The 24,642-nt window shown below is 42.3% G+C and overlaps 3 protein-coding genes across 5 annotated transcripts; all 3 read right to left on the minus strand.

Annotated features, from left to right (window-relative positions):
• Positions 1-507: 507 nt before the first annotated feature.
• On the minus strand, positions 508-6,471 carry gkap1 (G kinase anchoring protein 1). Of its 2 annotated transcripts, none has more exons than XM_076731623.1 (12): positions 6,396-6,461; positions 5,684-5,946; positions 4,323-4,481; positions 3,554-3,631; positions 2,843-2,981; positions 2,696-2,724; positions 2,337-2,498; positions 2,162-2,248; positions 1,877-1,940; positions 1,703-1,773; positions 1,536-1,613; positions 508-991 (listed from the first exon to the last, which is right to left on the minus strand). In XM_076731623.1, exons 2-12 carry the CDS (start codon positions 5,930-5,932, stop codon positions 950-952), a joined length of 1,158 nt encoding a protein of 385 aa, XP_076587738.1. In that variant the 5' UTR covers positions 5,933-5,946; positions 6,396-6,461; the 3' UTR covers positions 508-949. The 2 variants fall into 2 exon arrangements, with proteins under 2 accessions (XP_076587738.1, XP_076587737.1); XM_076731622.1 differs by having other exon boundaries at positions 809-991; positions 6,312-6,471.
• A 942-nt stretch (positions 6,472-7,413) lies between these two features.
• Positions 7,414-17,129, minus strand: LOC143321067 (kinesin-like protein KIF27). The gene is made up of 15 exons (XM_076731186.1): positions 16,530-17,129; positions 16,174-16,374; positions 14,615-15,609; positions 14,162-14,305; positions 13,811-13,981; positions 13,463-13,668; positions 12,347-12,468; positions 12,088-12,225; positions 11,134-11,345; positions 10,627-10,689; positions 10,339-10,509; positions 10,013-10,204; positions 9,633-9,860; positions 8,810-9,008; positions 7,414-8,628 (listed from the first exon to the last, which is right to left on the minus strand). Exons 1-15 carry the CDS (start codon positions 16,825-16,827, stop codon positions 8,000-8,002), a joined length of 3,969 nt encoding a protein of 1,322 aa, XP_076587301.1. The 5' UTR covers positions 16,828-17,129; the 3' UTR covers positions 7,414-7,999.
• Positions 17,130-17,390: 261 nt separating this feature from the next.
• On the minus strand, positions 17,391-24,193 carry qng1 (Q-nucleotide N-glycosylase 1). 2 transcript variants are annotated; one of them, XM_076729833.1, is made up of 7 exons: positions 24,140-24,193; positions 23,021-23,223; positions 21,989-22,139; positions 20,271-20,383; positions 19,482-19,625; positions 18,653-18,848; positions 17,391-18,535 (listed from the first exon to the last, which is right to left on the minus strand). In XM_076729833.1, the coding sequence occupies exons 2-7, from the start codon at positions 23,204-23,206 to the stop codon at positions 18,306-18,308; spliced, it is 1,020 nt and encodes a 339-aa protein (XP_076585948.1). In that variant the 5' UTR covers positions 23,207-23,223; positions 24,140-24,193; the 3' UTR covers positions 17,391-18,305. The 2 variants fall into 2 exon arrangements, with proteins under 2 accessions (XP_076585948.1, XP_076585947.1); XM_076729832.1 differs by having other exon boundaries at positions 21,989-22,136; positions 23,014-23,223; positions 24,140-24,191.
• Between the last annotated feature and the right edge of the window lie 449 nt (positions 24,194-24,642).

The raw sequence follows: 24,642 nt of genomic DNA on the forward strand, positions 1-24,642 counted from the left end.
TGTAGAACACCATAAAATCAGTAAAAATTGTCGCCAGCTCTAATGCGCTGATTTATTTCACCTTTTAAAGACTGCTCTCAAAGCAGACATCTTTTCACAGCAGCAACAACAAATATTATTCACATCCAAAGGTCAAACGTTGTAATCTCTATACATTTCACATCAAAGCTCTTGTTACAACTGAATTATAAACTGAAGGAACAAAGTTGTGACTCTCGCGGTTTCTAATTCCAAACTCAATATCCTCTTAAACATACTCATGGCAGAGAGCTTATTGTGATTTATTTTCATCTTTTCATTACTGGAATTGTCTTTTTTATTCTATTATTATTATTATTATTATTATTATTATTATTATTATTATTGTTAACGTTTTTGGTGCCAGCAAGTTGTGGGTGGCTGCACAATACCCAGAGAAACACACGTACAGTTGATTTTGTATTCCAGTGCTCCCCTAAAATCTTAACATTCATGATGTATACCAAAAAAACAAACCAACAGAAAAATCACTGAAAAGGAGTTTTATTTATGTATTTACTTACTTAACAGTGAGAAAGAAAAATCAGACAAACCATACATGTCTCATCTGTCATTTTGGCATTAAAGCCCACAGACAGATCCGGCACACAGCCAACAACAGAGCAGATGCAGCGGCAGGCTCGTGCCTGCAGAGGGCAGCACTCTGTGCCAAGCCACCAGTTCATTACAAACTTTAATAATTTTTTTTTTTTAACTTCTGTAATTCACGTTCAGCAGTGTCAGACATCCTGCTATGTCTGGAGTGTATCCTGTGTATGTGTTTGTGTAATTACAGGGGCATGCATTGCTAACATGGAGTCTGAGCTAAAAAAATAAGGGAAAGGGAACCCTGATGGTGATCAGTGCTGCTTGTCTTCATTTGTTCATGTATTTTTTTTTTTTATTTGAATGTCTTTTCCCTTTGAAACCTTCATAGATCTGTCTCCGAGCCTTTCTTTCCTTTCTTGTTTCCCTGCCAACCAGAAAAGTCCAGAAAGTAAACAATTATTTACAAGTATGTTAAGTACTTATTGACCTAATTCAAGTCAACACAAACACAAAGTTAGATGGCATTATTAAAAAGGTTTTAAAGAAGAGTTAAAATTCTCTGAACTTGGGCCCTTGACTCAGCTGGGTACAGTAATGAACTAAATGATTCTACTCTTCTTCTGTGCTGGGGCTGTCAGTTACACTGCAGCTTTTCTCAATTCACCTGACTCACTGGCTGCTGTTTCCCTGGTCTACAGACAAGGAACGAAGGTCCATGCATGCAAGTGCACACACACCCATGTACAGATGTACATGTATCAGCTAATACACAGAAAATCCCCCCCCCCCCACACACACACGCACAAATGGATCGTGGCTTCACACAGAATTAAACGTACGACAGCATCTCGCCTCTGCAAACCTAAACTCTGAACACTTGAATGTGAGTCCCGATCTTGTTATGGTGACATCGCTACACACTAATCTGAAGGAAATGAGTGAGGAAGTGTTATTTTCCGAAGTCTCACCTGATGTTTTGGCTGTTCTGTCTGCAGACCTTTGACTTTCGACCTTTCTTGTTCAAGGGCACCGTGTAGTAATGTTACCTGAATATAAAAAACACATGATTTGAATGCATATAAATGTAGACATATCTCACACACGTTCCTCTCTCTTAATCTTCACGTCAGCTCACCTGTGATGACAGCTCTTCTTTTATGTGTAGCAGCTCTTCGACTTGTAGAAGGATTTCTGCTTTATCTTTCACTGAAGGACAGGTTAGAGAAACGTCAGACAGATCACATTAAATCTTCATTAGGACAGGAAAGAAAAGACGGGTCTACTGTAATTCTGCTGATGCTCGACTCACTCTCTCCCTGTTGGAGCATCTTTAGCAGCTGGGAATTTCGTGCTTTCACCTCTTTGTATTTGCCCTGCAGAGTGGAGAAGCAAGAAGAAGAAGGTTTTGTGTTGTTTGGACTGAAAAGCATTTGTGGTTGGCTGCATTGTTTTTCTCTCTGGAAACTGGCCACTACTGGAGTTCACTATTACATAGTAATATATAACAAATAGATATTTCTGGACCTCTCTAGCAGATCAGGGTGACATCATTTCCCAGTGAAATTACAGAATGATGAGGTTTATGACTGCTGACCTCCCACTGTGAGATGGTCTTCTTTAGCTTATCGATTTCCTGGTCCTTCTTCTCCAGCTCGTACTTCAGCTGCTCTGCTCGTGGGTCCTAACGGGAAACAGACTTCACTTGAGTGACGCTGGACTGCTAAACGAATGATTTGTTCATGTATGTGCGTTTCTCTCGGTCTACTCACTGGTTCGTGTTCTGTGGAGGTGTTGACTTCTTGTCCCTGGCTGTTAGCGTACTGCTCGCGTCTCTTCTCCTGTTGGATAATCCGAATGACGTCGTCCTCGAGCTTATTAAAGAAACGCTCCTCCTGCCCGACGCCCAACGCGAGGTTAGACGCTCTGGCATCCTGGATGAGAAGGAGGTCAGTGTTACAGCGGGGAAGTGCTACATCATGCATATTATTTATAGGTAATTAAAATATTTGCGCTACATTCTATGCAACAGGAATGAATACTGTTCTGTATAATATGTTCCATTGATTTGACAACAGTCCAGATGTGTGATTGGGGTTAAAGGAGAAAGATGTTCAGGGCCTTGGCTCACCTCTTTCTCTTGTTTCTTACTCAAATGCTCTGCAAAGAGAAAATACATCGACAAAAATGTTACTCTGGGAGCCTGTTGGGCTACAGACTGCAGCACACAAGATCCTGGTTTAATGGTTTCTGAAACAGATCAGTACGTTTCTCTCACCTGTGCTGCCTTCGGCCTGGAAGTCCTGCAGTGAAACGGTCTTTTTGTCTTTTGCCTGCTGATTCTTCTTTTTGTCCTTCTTCCCTCCGCCCTCTTTTCCTCCTCGTGACTTTGGCGATGACGTGTTTGTGTTGTTGTGCTGAGGGAGAGCAGATCACTTATAATCAATGAAAACTTATTACCATTTACCACAAACTTAATTCAATATAACTTCAAAGTGAAACTGAATTCATCTTTGATTTCATAGTAGAAATTATTTAAATGGTATACAGTGTAGTTTGAAAATTGATATTAACACAGTGGTGATGGTGTTTTTCATTGTTTTGGCTCTATTCCAGTTCACTGGGTTTCAAATCAAACAGTAACTATCAGGTTAAAGTGTTGACTCTCAGCTTCGAGGGGAGTGTGTTCACACCCTGTCCTACTCTCAGTAGATATGTGTCACATACTGGCCATGGTGGGGATAGATGGAACTGATACCAAACAAATATAATAAGACGTCTCTTCTTCCATGAACAGCTCTGGGCTGTCTTTAGCTTGGCATCATTGGACAATTATTTGTTTGGTTTACCTCCTAAATCCTGTTACTTCGGGGGAAAATCCCAATAATAGGTCTGTACAGAACCAGGCCAAACATACTATATAATAGGCTACAATGAAATGAAAGAAAAACGTGGTCAAGACTGATGATCAGGAGATCAGATCAGATACCTGTTTGTGTTGTTCGTACTCCAGTTTACTTAGAATCAAGGCCTTTTCCAAGTCGGCTTCATACAGCTCAGTGGTTATCTGCAGAGGGAGGAGAAAACAGATAAGAACGAAGACCAACTTGAAACGCATAGTTGTTACTGTCTGTGAGGTCAGACATGGACAGTTGGAAATTCAGTTTAATCAAGGAAAGACAATTTCTCCCTTTTACATGTCAGTCTGTGAGCGAGGAGAGGATGCGCCAGTGGACGATGTGATGAACGGTCTCACTGACGAGCAGATACAGGTTAGCTACACTGGCTAGCTAACAAGCAGCACAAAGTTTACTAAAGTTATCTGTGAAGATAGCAACTGACAGTAAAAAACAAACGAAAAAAAAAAAACTGAGCCCCATCTCTGGGCATAACGTAATGTTTTCCCTGCAAGCCAGTGTGTAATGTTAGACACGCAATCACCAGCATTATCAGATCTTAGCACAAGCTTGCCGCATGCTTACTGGCTCATGAAGGCTGATGAGATTCACTCCTTAGGTACCAAGAGTTGGTGCCGAATGACAAGGCACATTGTATACTCACTAGTATTGAAGTAATTTGGTTGGTGCCATAAAAGTATCGAAGTTTGGTACCCAGCCCTACTGCGGATCACTGAACAACTCTTCTAAATCAGATGGAGGTCATGTGGCTTCCTGAAGGGTATGGCAGTTATCAAGAGAACATCGTCTACAGTATGGTTCACCAGCTCACACATTTGTTGTGTGACTGTTCTCTCTTACCTGCTCGTCCCTCTGCTTCCACTGCTGCCACCCCTCTGAGGGTATATTGTGGTCCCCTGATGCAGGACTGAGAAGTTCACTGGCTATTCCTGACAGTGTCATACAGGGAGGTGGAGCACAAGACTTCTGAGGAATCTTCTTGAAGGCCAGATTACGTAACTGATAAAGAGAGAGAGAGATATGAGATTAATCCAGACACTTGAAATGTTCATTATTGCTACTATTATGGGTGACTACCATGCTGTACTGTTAGCTACAGAAGCCATCAGCATGTGTGTGCACATAGCAGTTTTGAGTCTTAAAATGATTCAAGCATGGTTACGAGCTTCTGCTCACTGATGGTGGTCCGGTCAGACCTCTCAGGTCATCAGGTGGTTCTAACTGTGACGAGAATAACATCTCCATCTGGTGGGGGGTCTTCTGTTATTTTGGTCCTGTTCTCTCTTTTTATAATCGCGCTTCTGTTCAGGTGTTGAATGTGTGTGTCTGTGTTTGTGGCTTTGGTCTGTGGGATGGAAGTGGTTTCCTTACTGTCTTTGGTCTAGTGGGTCTCTGCACATGCAACATGCTGCAACTTCAACATTTTCTCAATTAATAGATGAATTTGATGAGTCAATAAAGTGTCAAAAAATTGTGGGGAAAAAAATCAGCTAAATTATCTCAGATTACAAGGCGACCTCTTCAAATGCCTTGTTTTTCAGACTCACCGTCCAAAACTCAGATATTTAGTTTACAATTACATGAAAACAAAGAAAAGCAGCATGTCAAATTAAAAAATTAAAGCTGAAACCAGACTATTTGACATTGCTGTTTCTAAAAAGGACTTACAAGATTGATCAGTGATCACAATAGCTACATAATTTTAATGTAATGCACATTGGGTTTACTTGTCATTAAATGTGAAAATATAAATAAAATTACCTTACTAAATACCTTTTTTTTTTTTTTTTTTTTTTACACATGCAATAGTTCCTTTCCTTTCTGTTTATTATTAAATCTTAAATAATATCGGTATTTCAGTTGTTGCTTCAACTAAGTAAGTAATTTTAAACCAGCATTTTGATGCATCTTAGTAAGCAACAGATATCCCCAATGAAAAAAGAAAAGGCTGGTTACATGCTTCATTTGAACGAGTGCCACACCTTGGTCTGAACAGCTGACAACAAAACAAAACAAAGAACACAATCTGTTTTAGCTGGCGTGTATCTGGCACCACCATCTGCAGTTTCGATTCAGGTGAAGAGGAACAACAGATGAGCACCATCACTGTTCATGTCTCTCACAAGACGGCCATATATAGAGCCTAATACCACACGCTGTATGTCTGAAGCAGCGGGTCGTGAGATACTGTCGTTACTCACCTCATTAGCCTCACTCTGCTGCTGCTCCCTCTTCTTCTTTTTCTTGTCTTTCTTCTTGTCGTTGCACTGACCCGCTTTCCCCCCGGCCGCTCCTGCCTTTCCTTGTCGGGGTTTCCCGGAGGAGTCCCGTCCGCCTTTGGTGGTGGTCTTCCCCGCATCAGAGGCGTCGGAGTCCGAATCCGAGTCTATCTGGAGCAGGGCGAAGCGGGAGGCGGTGGTGGGGACGGTGATCATAGCAGACGATGCCATTGCTTCAATCAAAACTACGTGACAAAGAGGAGATGAAGAACAATACAGTTAGGATAACTTGAAACCGGGCATTAAACTACGAGTTAGCTTCTTGTCGCAACCTCTTCTCATATGAAAACATTACCAAATCTCGGCCAACAGCTTTACCTAAAGCGACAGACTGTACTGTTATACTGTTTTATCAAAATAGCCATTAGTTAATGATGAATGTATTGTGATTTGAGCTGCACCGCTGCTAACAGTCTGGTGACAGACGCAGCTAGCATTACATAGCAGCAAGTTGTTAGCTAACTGCACAGCGCTTAGCCGGTTTTGTTAGCTTCTAAACAAGTGCAAAAGTAGTGATGCATGACAGTCAACGACACATTCGTGGACTCACGTTGGTCTTTTCTCCTTAATACAATCGCTGAATTATTTTGACGAGGCAGTTCTCACAAGAAAAGTGGCTACAGAATACTTTCACCTGTTTCTGAAGGTAACTGTTCCTGTCCGTTACCGTTGGTGTGCTACCAGCGAATGCCAAAGTACAGCAGCCCGGCGGGGCCAAAAAGGATAAATTCAGGGGTTCCTATTGGCGATTATAGTCTCTCTTAAAGTGCCCATTGCTAACACAGAACTGTAAAGATGTTCTTATTTGTTTTTTCGTTATCCGATCGGTGGCGTTTCAATTATGTATTGTGCGTTATGTGTATATCAACGGTTTTAAGACACATCATTCAGAAATAGCACAACGCTCACGGTGATATCAATTTAATATCAACAACTGGGTGAAAAGAAGAGCACTAACTGCAAGGCTTAATCAACACAGGAGGGGGAAGAGAAATAGTCTCCGCTACTTAATAATAATCATCCTAATAATGTGAAAAGAAGTTGTCAATATTGGCCATTATCAAGGCTAAATAAGCAACTGGGCAAAAAAACCCATTTTCAAGTAAAAAAAATAAATAAGTATGGCAGTTTTAAACAATTCACCTTATTGTTCATCTAATTCAGAGAATGCAGTCATAGTACACTCACCCCCAAAACTTTGCTCCATGGGTTAATCTGGGTTAGGGGTGAGGGGATGGAATGAGCTACACAGTAAAGGCAAAACAGTGAGACATGCATATTATTATTAGGTTTAATACATTTGGCTGCAATAATAGTCAGAGATATAAAAGACAACTGACACAGCAATCAACATATAGCTAATGGTACATAGTGAACACGTTTTTACCATGTTTATAAAGTTTATATAAAAAAAATCCAATGCTTAAAAAAACGTTCCCAGGCTGTATGTTACCATTGTAGTGCAGAAAACCATGACTTTATCTACTGGTCATTTTAAGTGCTGGAAAGTGCTGAAAACTAACAGTGAAATACAAAGCATTTCTCCACATGAGGCACTATGTAAATACATTTAACAACAGACTGATGAACATATTTTCCAAACTTATTTCACCTTTGGACTAATAGCTTTTGTAAAAGAGCTGATTTATGACTATAGAAACATCAGAAAAGTGCTGCTTTTTGCATTAAATACCCCATTCTCACACAATGTACGTAAGCTATATATACAATGTTTTTATGTCAGAAAGATTGATGACATCTTAAAGACAATAATAAATAATTTAAGGGAAGAAAACATGGAATGTGCTGTTTTGTATTTGGGTGAGGCGGGAGCTGAGATGAAAATCTAAAAATGGGAAGTTGTTCTCTAGCTGTCAATTTATTGGAAATTTCTCTCTGTACATGTTATTTATCAATTCTCATGGCAATACCAAAACTCGACAGCATGCAGCATAGCCAGGATCTGAGACGCCTAACCACCAAGGAAGACAGATTGACAGGAAGACAGTGCTACGACAAGAGACTGAGCTGGTTCACTGTAATGACGTTTCAACAATAAACACACCTCGCTCTCTCTAACAAACACTTTCTTCTCCTCGTAATCGGTTACTAATGACACATTTTCCTTTATTTACTGGCACCCAATTAGAATCTGCTGTAAACACTGCAGCTGCCAAGTGACTAACAGCTACTAAGATCTATATAAAAGCCATTGAATAGATCACAAATGATACAACATCATCTGTCAGCGTTTCTGGACACCTCTATGGAGTCCTCTAGTATTGACTCTGTGCTGGTATCCATAACAGACTGGCGCCTCCTTGTGACAGAACCACAGACCTGCAGGTCAGCTGGAGAGATCTGTCTCAGCCCTCTGCGACACAAACGGACTGGTGTCATCTCTAAACTCTCCCCAGTGTGAGCGGCCAGTTTTACACTCCCCCCCTGCGACTGCGTGTGTATCTGGTTGTGCTGAGGCATTTCTGTCAGTCTGCCTGTTTGGAGGTCAGAGGTTGAGGAGGGGCGGGGGCTTTGGTGTACATATCCCTTCATATGAGAATTACTGTGTGTATTTTTGTCTGTCTGCTCAGCGTGTATCTTTTTGTACGTTGTTGCAATATGTGTCCTTGTCTGTACCTCTTCAGTGGGCGTCTGGGGTGTGTTCGCACTTGTGTGTATCTGCATATTGTGTGTTTGTCTGTGCTTCTGTGTGTGTGAGGGATGATGGACAGGCTGCAGGGAGGCACTGAGATGCTCTTTCAGTTTCTTTTTAAGCTGCCGGCTGGAGCTTTTGTAGAAAAACAGCTCTTTCTCCAGATGCTGCAGTCTGCCTTGGATATCCTGCTGTGCCTCTCCTGAACCACCTTCTACACACACACACACACACACACACACACACACACACACACACAGAGTAAACTCAGTGACAGTAGTATATAAAACAGTGACAATCATGAAACAAATTCTGTACAAACATTATGAAGAGGGCAAGGAGGGAAAACAATTCACGTTTTAACCGTTTTGTCCAGGTTGACCTCATTTCCTCACCTTTAAGTTTCGCCAGCAGGAGCCGGATGTTGTTCTGGTGATCTCGGTGCTGCTGAGTGAGCCTGCGGTCTGCATCCAGGGCCAGGCGCTGCATGGCGACCTCCAGCTGCCTCAGCACCGCCTTTTGCTCTCCAGCATGAAGCTCCAGCTCTTCACATCGCAAACGTAAATGATGCTCCGCTTCACGAAGACAAACAACCTGCAGAGATTGATAAAGGGAGCAAGAGAATAGTGCAGAAAAACACATATTATTACACAACATAATTACAAATATATTGGCTGGACCTTGTATCTTTGTTTAATCTCACACCTGCAGGGAAAATCAAGGACAGAGAAAAACAGGTGGGAGGGAGTTTATCATGGTTTAATAGTATAACATGGTGCAAACAAACCTCCTGGAGAGAAGTTGATATAGTTTATAATGACATTAATACGTATCCACTGGAGGGATAACGGCCACAGCAGGGAGCATTAAGGGAGCAGACAGAGGGAGGAGGTACTATTTAATTAGCATTACAGAAATAGCGCAGATGCATTTGTGACTCACAGAAGCACCTGAAGTGATAAGCAAGAGAAGGTAAGCAACAGAGGAAGAGAAAAAGAAAAACAGAAATCTCCAGCTGGAGCAGAAAGAGGTCAGCATTCAGCCACCCCTGGAATTTGCTTAGAAATAGGAAATAATAGGAAGGAAAAAGGAAGTTAAGACAAATACACAGCATTCAGGCACAGGAAAAAGAAACCAGACTGAAGAGCATGTAGGCTTTGAATGTAGAGCTCAATGCTGCACGTATGTATCTGCACATTGCTGCACATTTTATCTTACTTTGTTGAAATATCTAACGAGCAGCTCCGAAGCCTCAGGTGCTGTGAGCTCTTTCAGCTTCCTGATGACATCACAGTTCTGGGCGGGTTCAGTGTTTTGTGACTGATATGAAGAAGAGTCTGTGATGAACAGCTTCCTCTGTTTGTCCTGGATGGAGCGGTTCTTAAACTCCAGAGCTGAATCCAGAGCTTCAATAGCTTCCTCCAGCTGGAGCAGCGAATGCTCCTCCTACATGGAGACGGACACAAATCAAAGTGCACCACAGAAAAAATACTCACACTGATGAACAAACAAATGCAGCATGAAATAAGGTCTAATAATTGGACAGTTTACCAAAACCTTCGCATCACACAAACATACAATGTTTCCTTTGTTCTGACCTCCACAGTGAGCACTGCGTTGTCCTTCAGCTGGGTGTCCAGAGCGTCTCTCCTCTTTTTAAGCGCGTCTCTCTCTTCCTCCAGCTCCTCTATGGTGACTCCTCCAGTCTGCCTCACACTGCTGCTGCTCTGCAGCTGCTCCTCCAGAGACTCCAACCGCACCGACACAGTCAGCAGGTCCTGCCTCAGAGTCTGAGAAGTCATAAAGGTTAAAATACTTCCAGTTTATAGCTTTAATAATGTCCTCAAAAGCATCATTAAAAACTTCACACAAAATCACACAGGGCCAAAGGCACATGTGCTTGTTCACACATACACAGGCTGACCTGACTGGAGCGAAGCATCTTCATCTCCAGGTTGTTTTTCTGTTGCAGACAGGCCTCCCTGCGCAGGAGCACTTCCTCTTTCCTCCTCAGCTCCTCCTCCAGCTCCTGCAGCTCTGCTCTCCTCTGGAGCACCTGCTCCTCCTCCTCCTCCAGCCAGCTACTGTTAGGCAGCTGCAAGGGGGGCAAGTGCGGGGGGGAATGAGCAATATGGCTATTTTTGGGGAACAACGAGCAAAATGCATTTTTAAAGAATTTATCCTGCTTCTATATTTAACAACACCGTTTTACCCTTTCTTTGGACTCTTCCTGCCAACTGCTTTTGCACACAGTCACATCTCCTGCTCTTTGCTCCTATGAACAAAACACAAATCATGTTCACTCCAAGGAGTCATTAATGATTTACCCATGCTCAATGTCACCATGATCAGGGTTAGTAACAATTTAGTCAAACTTGCCTTAAAATGATGAAACTTTATTTATGCTGAACCAAACTTCAATTTATACCAAAAAAGGGAAGGAACAAGCTCTTTTTTTAACATTTCTTTGACACAGTGTGGATACTTGCTTCACCACAACGTTTACTAGCTTAACTGGCTGTGGAACATCAGAGGGAGAGAAATATTTATCCAAGTGGACATAAATATAACTGTGTTACATTTTTTCCTCTGGAATTTAGCTGACATGCAGGTTTACACAAGACTAACTGAAGTTTAATATGTTTGTTTCTTTTCCAATTGCACTGTTTGGACACGTTTGATGTTACTGGGTTCATTTTTAAAAATCTGAACAACTAACCCTATTTTGGTGAAGTTCGCTGTCCTCGCTGGTCTCTCTCTGCTGCCTGAGGCTGGTTTGCAGCTGTGCTCTCTGCAGTCTCATGTGCTGCAGGCTGTGGTACGCCTCTGCTTGGACCTGCTGGCTCTGCATGGAAAGTCTTGCCAGCACGCCGCCTTGTCTGCCATCAACACTGTGCCTGCCATGTCTGTCCACTGCTTGGGTCTCTTTGTCTGTCAGACAAAACACACACAGAGGTAACACATAAAAATAATGACATGAAACAATTATGTTACGATTCACCGGTCGTTGCCTGGAGCTTCAGTACAAAAGCCCAGGTGATCAAAGGTGAATGAGAATTAGTCTGCCCAACAACAACGACACAACACAATACAGTACTATCAAAATCCTTGATGTCCTCATACTTTCTTCTGCACACACCACTCACTGTTTAGCCAATCATGGTTCATCTGTTGCCTCTCAGGCCATCATTTTAGATTGACTATCACCACACTTTGCCAGTGCCTTGGCCTGAGACACATTACTGACAATAAAGTCACATCAACTGTAAATGTTTCACTAATATTTGACCATCAGCGTGGCGGCATTACCGTCTGCTACACTGTACTTTTTCAGCATTCCTCTCAGGAAGGCAACATCAGAAATTCAATGTGATTATCAGATTATCGCCACAAGCTGACAACGTAATGCCACAATACCATCAAAATATTATTTTTTCTTTCTCTCCGTTACCGTTGGCATCCTTGGATTCAGACATTCAGTCAGTGAAAGCCTCTGGAAGCTGCAGGAGGGTTTTTGACCTGACACAAAACTCTTCATACTTGCTCTGATAAACAAACAAATCAGCCCAAGATTGCCATTATTCTTGACTCACATAACAGGTCAAAGAGTCAAAGTACAAGCCAACAGACACAGGAATACATATGTGCACAGTATGTAATCACGTGAACACACCAGTTCTGTCAAGCTCTTTGATGAGCTCCTCTTTCATGCGCATGTTGACTGACAGATCTCGGATCCTTCTCTCAGTAACACTGGCTCTTAGTCTCGCCTTCCTCGTATGGCTTTGACTGACGTGGTTTTCTTTGGTCCCTGAGAAGAAATAGCAACTGACAATATGAAAAGGAAACAATTTCTTTGATATAAAATAACTCTGATCTGAAACAAGAAAGCATGCCCCTCGCAACATAAAAGGAAGGAGGACAAAGTATACCTGTGGCATGCTGAGGCTGCTGCACCAATGGAGTTCCATTAGATGTTTGGTCTACTCCAGAGTTTTTCTCTTTCACAGCTGATTTCTTCTGCCGGCTGGTCCATGTTCGGTTTAAAGAACGACTGGGGAAACACCACAATATTTGATTAGGCAGATTCATTTTAACATACAATGAGAAAAACTGATTTTCTGAATGAAAGATTATTGATATCAGGTCAAGCACTTTTTGCACCAAACTCAGAAACCAGGCTGCATTAGAAGGGTAAAACTGTTATACTTTAACAACTCATGTTTGAACCTGCCATTATTAAAGCACAATCGTGTTAGCTGCTCTCACATTTAAAAGCAGTGTGCTCACGTGCTCGCTGCCATGTTTCCACAATGAGACCCCATACAGACTCAGGAACTTACACTGCATACATTGGGAGGCTGTGGGAAGTTATTTTTGACCAGTTTGAGGTCCACAAGGGCGCAGATATTACTGTGGTTATTCTGAAACAGTATTTTGCAACAGCTCACAGCACCAAATGAAATTAACTACACTTGTGTAATGCGTTGCAATTAAATACAGGGCTAAAATTAGAGACTGCAGATGGAACCATTATTATCATTATCAAAATTACTGCAATTCAAACAGTATTTTTGCTTTGTGGTAGTTGAAGCATGTATAAAAAGTGAAAAGCATTCAGGGTTTTTGTGATTTGTGAGAGGTGTACTTGGATAAAATGCAATCATCTTTGACAACAAAGGTGTGGTGTGTCACTGGATTGCCAATGACAAAGCCCTGTCTGTGTCTGTCTTTCCACGCTGGTGCATGGAGGGTCACTGCTATACAAAGTGGGAGCAGGTGAGGAATAAATGTTACCATATCTGAAGAAAATGCCACTGCACTGGCACAAAAGCAATCCTTGCACTACACATGTTGATACAAATTTCATTCAGCATTAGTCAATAACTGAATTACTCTTTTTGTTGCAACATGTTAAGCTAAACATGAGTCACTAAGTCACAGGCTATTGGCTGAAATTGCATCTGTATGTGTATTATATTATGTAGTGAATCACTGGTGGCTTGACAAAGAGAGAATGAACAAGCTTGTATTATAGAGGCTCTCACCTAAATCCCATTCTTCCCACAAAGATGTCCTCTTCCTCCTCCTCTTCCTCCTCCACTTCATCCATGTCTTTGCTCTCTGCCTGTTGCTTTATGAATGGACAGTACACCTCATCCTTCGCCTCAATCTCAGCCAGCAGGAGATGACTACGCATCTTAAAGGCTGCCATCACCCTCTCCAGTGAGTAGGCTGGGGGACTGGAGTGGATCTACTAACACACATGCATTTGGACACAAACAATGCACAACCATGAACGAGTGTGTGCATGCGCATATAAATGTGTGGAGCAAGCAAAAGTCAAAAGTGCAACATGTACAACAGAGAGGCACACAAACAGTGCAGCTGCTCACCCTCCTGGTGGGCCCATGTCCACAGCTGTGTCTGATCAGAGGGTTGCTGTGGGGTCTCTTGATGGAGTTCTCAGAAGCCCCTGCATCCACTGCTGAGGTAGCACCCCGAAAGGTCACGAGGTCGCTGCGAAGATGACTGATGAGGATTTGCTGGTCCACAAGTTGTTCAGTCTGAAAATTTTCACACACAAATGTGCACAGAAACACACATTTAACCAACAAACGCCAAACCAACGCAGCTGTCGTTAAGTTCTAGGACAGTTTTGTTTGCAGACAACCAACAATGCTGAAGGTGTCTGTATCCCTTCTGCTGTATTACAGAGCCGCACTCAGGACTCTTCTTCTTCTCACCTGTATACGATTACGTTCCTTTTCTTCTGCTAAGGCCTTCAGGTGGGTTTTGCTCTCTTGAAGAAGTGTCTCTACTTCTTTTTGGACCCGTCTCAGCTCTGCATCCTTCTGCTGCAACAAGCGCTCCTCTGCAGTGAGCGCCTCCTGAGAGACAGACAGAGAGTTTTCTGTGCTTTTTCTTTACCATAACTTGTGGATGAGCTGTCTCTCTTTTTTATTTTCCAAAAGTTCATCCAGTGAGTCTATGGCTTTGGACAGCATGATCTCCTCTTTGGTGATCAAGGACATTACAGAGGACATTTTCACTTGTAATAAAGAGAACAGGCACAGGCGTAACGAATAACATTTGTTCATCTGAATGTCTTAGATGATGGACCACTTCCCATCAACTGTTGGACAAAACAAACATTTTTAATGGTGATCTAATGTTTCTTTCTCATGTGATGTCATTACCTTGCATTTGTTGAGTTCTTCCCGGAGCTTTAAGGTGGTAACATGGTGGGCTTGGGCTCCTCTCCCCTCTGAACAGTCCTTATCATTAGCTTGATGTGAGTGATTGACAGCTGCCAGTCTCTCCTGCCAATCCTGCAGTCGCTGCCTGAAAGAATGACTTGGAGTGGGGTCGGGGATCTCTGCAAGCAGGTGTGCAGCTTCCTGTGCGAGAAGGCGGTAGTGTGATGGTTCTTCGTGGTTCACCTTCTTATCTGGATCAGATATCCCCATCTGGCTGGGCTGTTTGAAGCTGTCCCCCTCTCCACCTGTCCTCTCTCTTTCCATCACCATCTCGCTCTCCTTCTCTTTCAGTAGCTCTCTCAGTGTCTGTACTTCAAACTCAAGCTCGCCCAGTCGAGCCTCAGAAGGATCCCAGCTTGTAGGACACGATTTAACCTCTGTGCGAGTCGATATCGCTCCAGGACGGTTTCGAATGTGGCGAGCCTTGGACGCAAACTGCAGAACACTCAGCGTCTCAGCCACGCTGTGGTGGGAGGGGCTCACACATGCCATCATCAGCGTATGGGCAGTGCCTCCCAGTGAATCACGGAGGAGACGGGTGATCTTAGCATCGCGGTATGGTATGTGTGCACTATTGCAGCTGTTACCACGCCGATGTCGAGCAGGGTCAGAGAGGGCACGGATGACATTGCCCAGCGCGAGCAGGCCCGTGTTGATATGGACAGACTCCTTGAGCCGCGCCCCAGTGTTTCCAGTTTTTCCAGCACGCTCTGAGCCCGCTAAGTCGACCAGACAGAGTTTGGAAGAGCGGATGGATTTTAAGGAGTTGTTGTTTTGGCAACATTGGATAAGCTGAAGGGTGAGGATGGCGTGAGAGCGACTGGAGCGCTCGTTCATCCCTGTGGTGCCAGTGTGACGCAGGGCATTGCCCGTCTCTACAACACTTAGTAGCTCCTCTGCAGAGGTGACAACCATCTCTTTGGCTCCCACCACCACTGAACACAAACAAAACCACACAAAAAATACTTTTAATTAAACACTTTCAAATGTTTCTTTCCCCAGTGGGCAGTAATCCAATGTGCAACGCAGTCTGTATATATGTATCTCATTCATTAATGGGAACGTCACCAATTTTAAGAGCAATTTACTAATTATGGGAAGCACAACACAGCGTGTGATCTTGACTGATAATGTCCTCTGCAGCTCTAGACTAAAAATCTAGACCAGGGAAACAGTTACAAAGTGAAAACATGGAGTTTGAAAGACATGAGCATTAATGAAGTTTAGGATCCAGTGTGTTGAAAACTTAATACTAGGAACTAAAAGCCAAAAAATAGTTGGAGATTGCATGTGAAGATAAAATCCAGACAGGTAAAACAGAATTTCACCTCATCGAGAAACCAGTGACAAAGCTGTGATACCTGAGAGTACATGCATCATGTCCTTTTATAAGGAAATCCTATCAGCTCATTCCCTTATATGCAATCTATATGAAAAATGTAAAAAATAACCTGATTTTTGTCTCATTTGCTTGCCAGTGAAAAAGACTTCTTAATTACCTGTGTGTCCCTTCTCGTCCTCTCTGATATGAAGCTCTTTGTGGATGGTGTGCAGCTCCAGCAGGTCTCGTAGTTCCTCCCTGTACAGCTCCATATACGAAACCCGCAATGAGGCCTCCACACCATCACTGCTCTTCCTCTTGTCTCCCAGTAACAAGAACACATCCTGGGCCACACGGTCAATAATTCCTCCTTCTTCATCTGTGAGAGATTAGGAAGGAGGAGACACATTGTTATAAAGTATATGGGATGTTTGTGTAACAGACTGAACCCCATTCTCCTACAGAGCCCATTCTGTCTCTTTCTACCCTCATTTTGTGGGATAAAAACTGCCACCTGTGCTCGGTACAGCTTACCCAGGTTTCCCCCTCCGAGTGTGTATGTCTTCCCTGACCCTGTTTGTCCATAGCAGAAGACGGTGGCATTGTAGCCGTCGAGCAGGGACTCCACCAGCGGCTGGACGCAGGACTCGTACACCTCATCCTGGCTGGCTGTCGGTCCAAACGCGTGGTCGAACGAGAAGAGTCGCTCTGAGCCGAGCATCACCTGTGCGGAGCCCGGCACCCCTCGCACACACACCTGGTGGTTGTGGAGCACTTCTTTGGGCAGCAGGGGACGGATACGAACCGCGACCCGGACACACACCTCGCTCATGACGGTTAAATGTGCTAAGAATTACTATCGGTATTGTACTGACAATTTGGTGGAGTTTCACTGTCATCCCCGCATCTCGGAGCTGAGTTGCGAAACTTTTTAATTGAGCTCTTAAACTTATTTGATTCGACGTAAAAATTAGCCAGTTATCTACATTTTACCGAAACAAACCGCCTGCCATTAGCTTTGTGTTAATAACTGTACTCGCTGTCATTTGTCCTGCTGCTAACTTGGTTTGTTGTCGCTACGCGGTTGCCAGAGAAACCGCCGCCAGAGCGTAGCAGCAGTCGAGGAAAACAAGAGCAGCTTAAGAGTCTCCGCGGAGGGCGGACTGACCGCTGCGGAACGGCAACAGCGCCATCTTGAGAGTCTTCTTCTTCTTCTTCTTCTTCTTCTTCTTCTTCTTCTTCTTCTTCTTCTTCTTCTTCTTCTTCTTCTTCTTCTTCTTCTTCTTCTTCTTCTGAACATTATCTACAAACAAAACTATAGAAAAATATTCTTTGAACACGAATATTATATAAATCATGTCATGTTTCATGCGCGCAAAGTACATAATATGTATTATGTGTTCAAAATAATAGCATTTTATATAATACTATATTTATTATTATATATACTATAGAAAATGCTATCTTCTGTGCTTTATTGCTCAGCCACACTATATGGTGTATTACACATTACATTCCACCTTATATTTTATTTCACAATATATTATACTGTACTATATTATGTTAATGTATTATACTGTGTTTATATTATGTGATATACAACATTATATTTCTACATTAATACACATATAATATACTGTTCAGGTGTACAGTTATAATAGATCGTATCTATTACTCTTAAATTACGTTGCTGCGTAGACACACATTCCAGCTGCATTTCTTCCATTGAGTCCATCCATTTGTAATTACCCACAACACCTCTATAAATTCTATTCAAATGATTTATACAACATTTATTGCTATTATTATTAATCTCTTCAAAAAGTTGAAGGCATCTTTAGAAAGTGCAGACAGGCTGCTTTAAGGAAAGAAGTGCTGTGAAATACGATCCTCAGAAATGTATCTACTGCAATATTTCTTCAAAAAAGTAACATATCTAATCAAAATGTTTATTTTCACAATTTGATCAGTTTACAAGTTCAAATCGCTGCACATTTGCTGATGTGTCCTTCACTGTATGTTCACATACAGCATACGATCACTCACTCTCCATTAGAGCGAAAAGTTTGTTCGAAGATGTAAAGTAACCATTCTAATTGCCTGCGAATGGCTAGCAGTGCTGCTACCCACACAGACCAACAAGCTACATGAAAGCTTGACACCTGTTTCTATTACAGCGAGTGGAAAAGTCCATTTGTACATATATCTGGCATAGAGACATGCTTGGCTTCATCCCAGGGAAAGGCACTGATGCCAAGGCTGCACACTGAGAAGTGCAGCCCACTGTATGTAATGCTGCCAGCCAGCCTGTCAGTAGTAAACACAGCGAGTGTGGTGTATGGGAATGTGGGCCATCTCTTTGTGGTGCTGCTTGGCATAAGGCCACAGGTAGAAGTCGATGATTGCAGAGTTGACGCTGCAGGTCTGTCCGTCTCTCTCTTGCACCAGCTTGCAAAGGCGATCTTTGATCAGCTCCACAGACCAAATGGAACAACCTCGGATCTCGACCTCTCTCCTGTCCCCTGAACTCAGCAGCTCGCCTGAGAGAAATGGGAGACAAACCAATAACACAAAGAGTGATTATTATAGCTTACTATTTTTAAATGTTTATTTTCTCGATGACCAGAGAAACACATGCACGCACACTCCTGTCTCACCGTTCTTCAGCGCCTGCATCAGTGGGTCAGAGTATCGTAATGCTCCAAGGTGGACGAGAGCCTGGGGGACCCTGTAGTCTGCGAACATGGTGAGCCAGTCCATGTTGATGATGTCTCCCTCTCCTCTGGCCTCCATGACGCCCCAGAAATCTGCCACCAGGATCTGTGCTCGCTTGTAGAAAGAGATTCTCTTCCCCTGAGACAAACAGTATATGCTGTTCGATCATGTTTATTTCTTCTTGAGTCACTGCCACTGATTACTAGACAGATGTTCTTGCATACTAATAGCAATAATGGCAACACTGCATGTGCAAAGTGTATAGCTTGCTCCTTCCCTGATTGCATAATATGAAGAGAGCATTAGAAATCTTGCCACACTGTCTGTGGCCAGAAGATGGAACTCTTCCATCACAATTCATCTCAAGTTCTCCAATTCACTTCCTACATACTTTCATTTATATATTTTTATAAGACCATGACTTCAGAAAAACTGAAGCAAGCAATGGCTGTGACTTAAAAAAGATAAAAACCTCAAAAGCATTTTTTCCAAATGTTGTGAAAATGTTTTGATATGTCTGTGAATGGACAGGAGTCCAACCAGAAATGAGGATTATCTTCATTTTGTCTGAGATGTAGTAAATTGCCTGTGTCACAGGTGACAAAACAAAAACTAAACAACTTCTTTTTTTTTTGACAAAAAAAGAAAAATTATTAAATTGTGAGCTTGGTGAAGAATATAAATTTCATGGATTCTTTGTGGGAAAAATTCTCTGGCAAACATGAACTGAAATATTTCACAATTTTAGACTCAACCTTCAATAACTCTCACCTCGTATGTAGCTTCGTCCCTGTAGGAAGGGATCTTCTCCACGATGAGTTCCACCATCTTCTGGGCGTCGTTCCCGGCTTGGCTGATAAGACTCCGGAAGCTTCCGCCGTGTTCCAGCAGCACGCGGCCGCCTTCAGTCAGCACCTTGTTAGAAAGATTCAGTATGTGCTGAGTTTAAATTTAACTTTTATGATGAGTAGGTGGTTAAGAGCTGCATACTTTGAATTTCCACTTATCGTGAAGTGGACACAGTTAAGATAATAATGTAACACTGACAGATATAATAATTCTATGAGCTTGAAAATCAGTTTTTCTTGGTTAATGTGAAAATAAATAAATAAAAGCACTTTGTGAGAACATGATTGTATCAAGGATGTTACTACATGTCAGTAAACGTTTGTAATCTCAGACACTTTATGTGCTGTGTAGAACTGTAACAGAACGCTGGTTGTCGATGCAGTATACCCTCTTTTGTTTAGTCTATACATCAGAGAGATGAGATAATTCATCCTGGATATCTCATCACATCCATCTGTCTCTAAGCTGAAAAGCACTGCTTTTATTTGGAGTTACGAACAGTAAGTGCTGCGACGGCTGTGTGGACGGGTTCATAAAGAAGTCAGATTTTCATTCCAGCGTCAAATAGCACGTTTTCATAGAGATTAAAACAGGAAGTTAAAAACACAAGGCACAAATGTCTCAACGTGATGTAAAGTTATGGAAGCAACTTCAGGATTGTTGCATCACTGGTACAACAGATGCAGGACATTGATGTGGGAATGTGAGGACCTGGTGACGCTCCTGAAGCATGGGCATGGCTGTTTCATTGTCTGATCGAAGGACATGCGCCAAATCCTCCACACTCATCTGAGAGAAGTACTTCGGATCAGTGATAGGGACACCTGTAGATAGTGAGAGAAGAAGATTCTTTACTTAGGTAAAAGCAGACATACCAATAAGTTAACAAAAAAAAAAAACTTTACGTACTAGACACTTTATAGAGTACTTGGTAGGTAACAGCATCATATCATATGTGTGTATCATGTTTGTTTTTTTATGTAAATTCTGTTTTTTAAGATTATTTTTGGGCCTTTTTAACATCTGTTTTTGATAAAACAGCTATAAGAGATAGATTATAGGAAGACAGGCAGCAGGTTTGAATCGTGAATCGTTCTTTCAATCAGCAAAGTGACAAGAACCTACAGACGTCAGATAAATGTCGTATTGAAATTACCCAAGTATTCAAAAGTACATTTTCTTTTTCATGCAAACATATTGTTGGATTGTTGCCACAATGCATTGAAAACAACCTACTGAATGCACTGACAAGCTCGCAGAACCTGCAGAATATATAAAGCTGGAAGAATCTGCTGACTTCGCTCTGTGTGTGTGTGTGTGTGTGTGTTTGTGTGTGCATGTGCATATAGTTGTGTGTATGTGGAGGAGCTCAGCCTTGAAACAGACAGCAGGAGAAAGGCTGCAGTGTGATCTAGAACACTGAAACGTTAATGCCAAAGCTTGTCAAAACTACGGCCTTTAATGATTTAGCTCCAGGGCCTGTTTAATACCAGGTTTTGGTACCCATCCATACTAATAGTACAGTGTTTAAGTTTAAAAAAAAAATGTAAAAATCAAGTAAAGTACTGTAAATTTACTTCAATACAGTACTCCTGTAAATGTACTTGGTTACTGTCCACTCGTACATTGTCTGTGGAGTGAGGAGTGAAGCAACTACAAGGATTTATAGCTACTGAATTATGATGTCAGTGTGCTATACAAACAGGAACATAACGCCACAGTAGCCATTTTTCTCAAGAGGCTCTAAAAAATAAATAAATAAATGTTTTTTTCTGATCTCACGCTGTCAACCCTTGAGATTCACACAGTGGAGCAAAGCTACCTGTGCTTTTCTGAGAGAATCTCTTGTAGTTATAAAGGCCACAGCGACCACACACTGAGAGCACTATTCCATATGAGACATAATTGATTCATATCCGGAGTCATTCACGCTAATTATGAGTGATTCACAGGCACATGCAGAGCTATAAGCAATTTCCCAGCAGTCCAAGTTCAAGTAAAGGGCACATACACAATAATTGGTAATAGCAGTGCACAACAAAAGCACACGGAGAAGAGGAACAAGGAGAGACATCAAAAAGGGCTCGAATATACATATTTTCCTCCAGAGATGAGGCTGTTAACACAAAAGAAAAATGGGCCTCAAAAAGGGAAAAAAATGTCACGTAACACAGTGAGCACATTATCATTTCTTCAGAATTCTGACGCCTCTCTCACCCAGATTGTTTTTTTGTTTGTTTGTTTGTTTGTTTGTTTGGAGCAGAATCTGGTTTATTTTCTGTATAAGAGAAAGGAGGTCAGTGGTGTGCAAGCTAAATCAACATGCTGCTAGACAAAAACAAAATCAGCCCTTTAACCCAGCCATAAACTGAACTCTGGGGTCCGTACATCATCTATTTGCTGCTATACGTGCTTTTCAGTGCTCTCACCTTCCTCCATGGCCCTGGTGATGGCGGCACACAGGGTCATGTAGCCCGTGTACGTGGTCCCTTTATAGGTCACCTCACACTGTTGGCTTTCTTTCTCTGGCCAAAAGGAGAAGTTCATGGTGTCGACCACAAACACCCAGTTCAAGGCCTGCAATGTTGACAAATAGACATTATCAAGAGGGCAGAAAAAAGGCTGGAAACCCAATTCTATCATAACTAAATACATAAATTGTGCAGTGAGGCAGCAGGTGTATTACTGGGCTAAAGACACAGAGCTTTCCTCACTTTGAAGGCTACATTTTGTGGAGACAAATGTCTCAGTGTTCCACCAGGGGATGTAAACAGTGGACAGAGAGGAGGCTCAAGGCAGAAACATTAAAGGTACCAGCCGCTGTCCGAGCAAACATCTCAAGTTATGATTATTACGTGACTTTCTCAGTCTTTTGTTGCTCCTGTCCCAACTTGTTTGAAGCGTGTTGCTGCATCACATTCAGAATAATTTACAAAAATCAAGGAAGTTGAGTTAAAACATTAAATATATTGTCTCTGTACTGTTTTCAGAGCGTTATACTTTCACAGTATTTTCTATTATTCAGTTGCATCACTAATGAATGCACTGAAGAGCATTTTAATGTTGAGGTTCATCAATGTGGAGCCAAGTTTAGACACTTAACATTCGACCGGGCTGACGATGATACTGAATCTTATCGTATCAGTGTAGTGGGGTTTTTTTTATGTAAAATCTTAATCAACAAAGTGACTAGTGCCAGTAACAGCTGTCAAATAAATGTGGCGGAGTAAAAAGTACAATATTTCCTTCTGAAATGCATTACAAGCTGCACTGAAGATATGAATCCTGAGCCCTCTTTCAATTCATTCACAGCGTACTGGGATCACAGAATCATTACCACCTGTCACCTCATTAATGCTGTATTGTTGTTGCCACAGAACAAAATGTTCTATGCGCCATGACTCAAGTGCATAAAAAACAATCTATTTCTGAGTGGCCCAGGCTTTGGACTGACTCCCCTGGTCAGAGGTGGGCTCAGGAGCCAATGGATTTGCCTTCTTCCAGCCACTGGCGGTCAGATCGTCACTGTGTCGGAGGCTGTAGAGCATCTCTGCCACCTTCTGCACTCCTTCCTCCTCCACAAACACGTCCCGACTCCGCTCTGCCACGAACTGCCCAGACTCACGGGGAAACAGAGGTGGCCCCATGATGAGAGGACGCACACCTGACGGGAGACATGTGGGTTGGCAGATGAGCACGTGTAAATATAAATACATTCCCCTGCAGTACGAATGTCAGGAGATTCATGTTTGCACATTGGCAAATAAACCTTGAGAAGTTCAGGTTGTAATTAGACACATTAGAGAGCTCAGGAGGGGCTTCTCAGAGCATGCATGGGTGGGTGCTGGGGGAGATGTGGATGCCCTTTTCAAACTAAAACACCAATATCCTACATACATCTCTGGGGAGGTGCCATTTTAAAGGTGATCTCCATGCTTTGTGAGATAAGTCACAATGAAAAGACATAATCAAGATGGGAGAGACATAACGAAGCGAGGACACCTTCACCAGCCAACTGCACTCTCATCTCACTGTTTCACTGGGAGTGCACAAACATAAAAGCCCTGCACACAGGAGCATCTCTGAACAACCCCATTATTAAAACCAAAAGAACTAAATTATATCCCTCTCTGTCGACCTCTAAAAGCTGCCTCGTCTTTTCCATCCAGCTGAAGTGTCCAGCGGCTCTGTGTTAATGACATATCACACTGATAATAGGAGACTGTGACGCAAACATACCACTGAACGATTCATTTTCACTGCTCTTTCGGCGGGAAGCCACGTGGTTTACTTTGCACTCTGACGTTTCAAATAAAAGGTTGTTTTTTTTTTTTCCTGCAAAGAGCAGTTTTGTCCGTGGGTCAGTGAACAGTCCAGCTTTAAGACGCCTTTACGTTTCACTGAAAACCTGAACGAGCAAAGTGCAGGTGTAACTCACGTTCGACACAGACTTTGACACAACTAATACGGACGCGCCTGAGCTTTCTCCCCGTTGGTCAACAATGCAAACATGAGGTAAAAATGTCCTACAAAGCGACAATTTGCTACCTCATTCGTATATAAATCAACGCTGTTCTTACCAATGAACGCAGAAAAGTCGACAGCAAGCTCGTGCTTCCACTACCTGGTTTCCAGCTGCTGACCAATCAGAGCTTCCTTTGTGGATTCGTCACAGGCTGATGAACCAATCACAAGAGTTCGAGAGCGGGAGCCGGAAAACAACGTTAATTCCGTTGTGAACGCAAGAAATAATTATCAACCGTGGATAAAAATTATATTGTGTATGTTCTGGGCCAGTTAAAGACGTGATTTGCATGATTTTCGATGTGAGGGTCATCAAATGCATCCAGTTACCACCTGATGAACGCAAAATACAGTTTAGCACCTCATACTTCAGGAACATGAAGTGAATGATCGTCCGGTTTCAATCAGGTTATAACGACATGAACCGACTATTCGATCGACAAAATACAAATAAGCAATAATTTTGACAATCAAATGATATGTGACAATTTTAAGCAAATATCCCAAACATTTGCTGATTTTCTCTATCTTACAGGATGGTAGCTTCAACAATTTTGGG

Source organism: Chaetodon auriga, chromosome 5, assembly GCF_051107435.1.
Source record: "Chaetodon auriga isolate fChaAug3 chromosome 5, fChaAug3.hap1, whole genome shotgun sequence".
Taxonomy (NCBI): domain Eukaryota; kingdom Metazoa; phylum Chordata; class Actinopteri; order Chaetodontiformes; family Chaetodontidae; genus Chaetodon; species Chaetodon auriga.

What these genes read in the sequence shown, in the direction of transcription:
- gkap1 (XM_076731623.1), bottom strand. Translation starts at nt 5,932, where the DNA reads ATGGCATCGTCTGCTATGATCACCGTCCCCACCACCGCCTCCCGCTTC. An exon ending in AGTACGAACAACACAAACAG is followed by an intron (nt 2,982 to 3,553) that starts GTATCTGATCTG and finishes GCTCTCCCTCAG; the next exon opens with CACAACAACACAAACACGTC. An exon ending in CAGAACAGCCAAAACATCAG is followed by an intron (nt 992 to 1,535) that starts GTGAGACTTCGG and finishes TCTGGTTGGCAG; the next exon opens with GGAAACAAGAAAGGAAAGAA.
- LOC143321067 (XM_076731186.1), bottom strand. Translation starts at nt 16,827, where the DNA reads ATGAGCGAGGTGTGTGTCCGGGTCGCGGTTCGTATCCGTCCCCTGCTG. An exon ending in GACATGGGCCCACCAGGAGG is followed by an intron (nt 13,669 to 13,810) that starts GTGAGCAGCTGC and finishes GTGTGTTAGTAG; the next exon opens with ATCCACTCCAGTCCCCCAGC. An exon ending in AGGAAGAGTCCAAAGAAAGG is followed by an intron (nt 10,510 to 10,626) that starts GTAAAACGGTGT and finishes CCCCCCTTGCAG; the next exon opens with CTGCCTAACAGTAGCTGGCT.
- qng1 (XM_076729833.1), bottom strand. Translation starts at nt 23,206, where the DNA reads ATGGGGCCACCTCTGTTTCCCCGTGAGTCTGGGCAGTTCGTGGCAGAG. An exon ending in CACCAGGGCCATGGAGGAAG is followed by an intron (nt 20,384 to 21,988) that starts GTGAGAGCACTG and finishes CACTATCTACAG; the next exon opens with GTGTCCCTATCACTGATCCG. An exon ending in GATGCAGGCGCTGAAGAACG is followed by an intron (nt 18,536 to 18,652) that starts GTGAGACAGGAG and finishes CATTTCTCTCAG; the next exon opens with GCGAGCTGCTGAGTTCAGGG.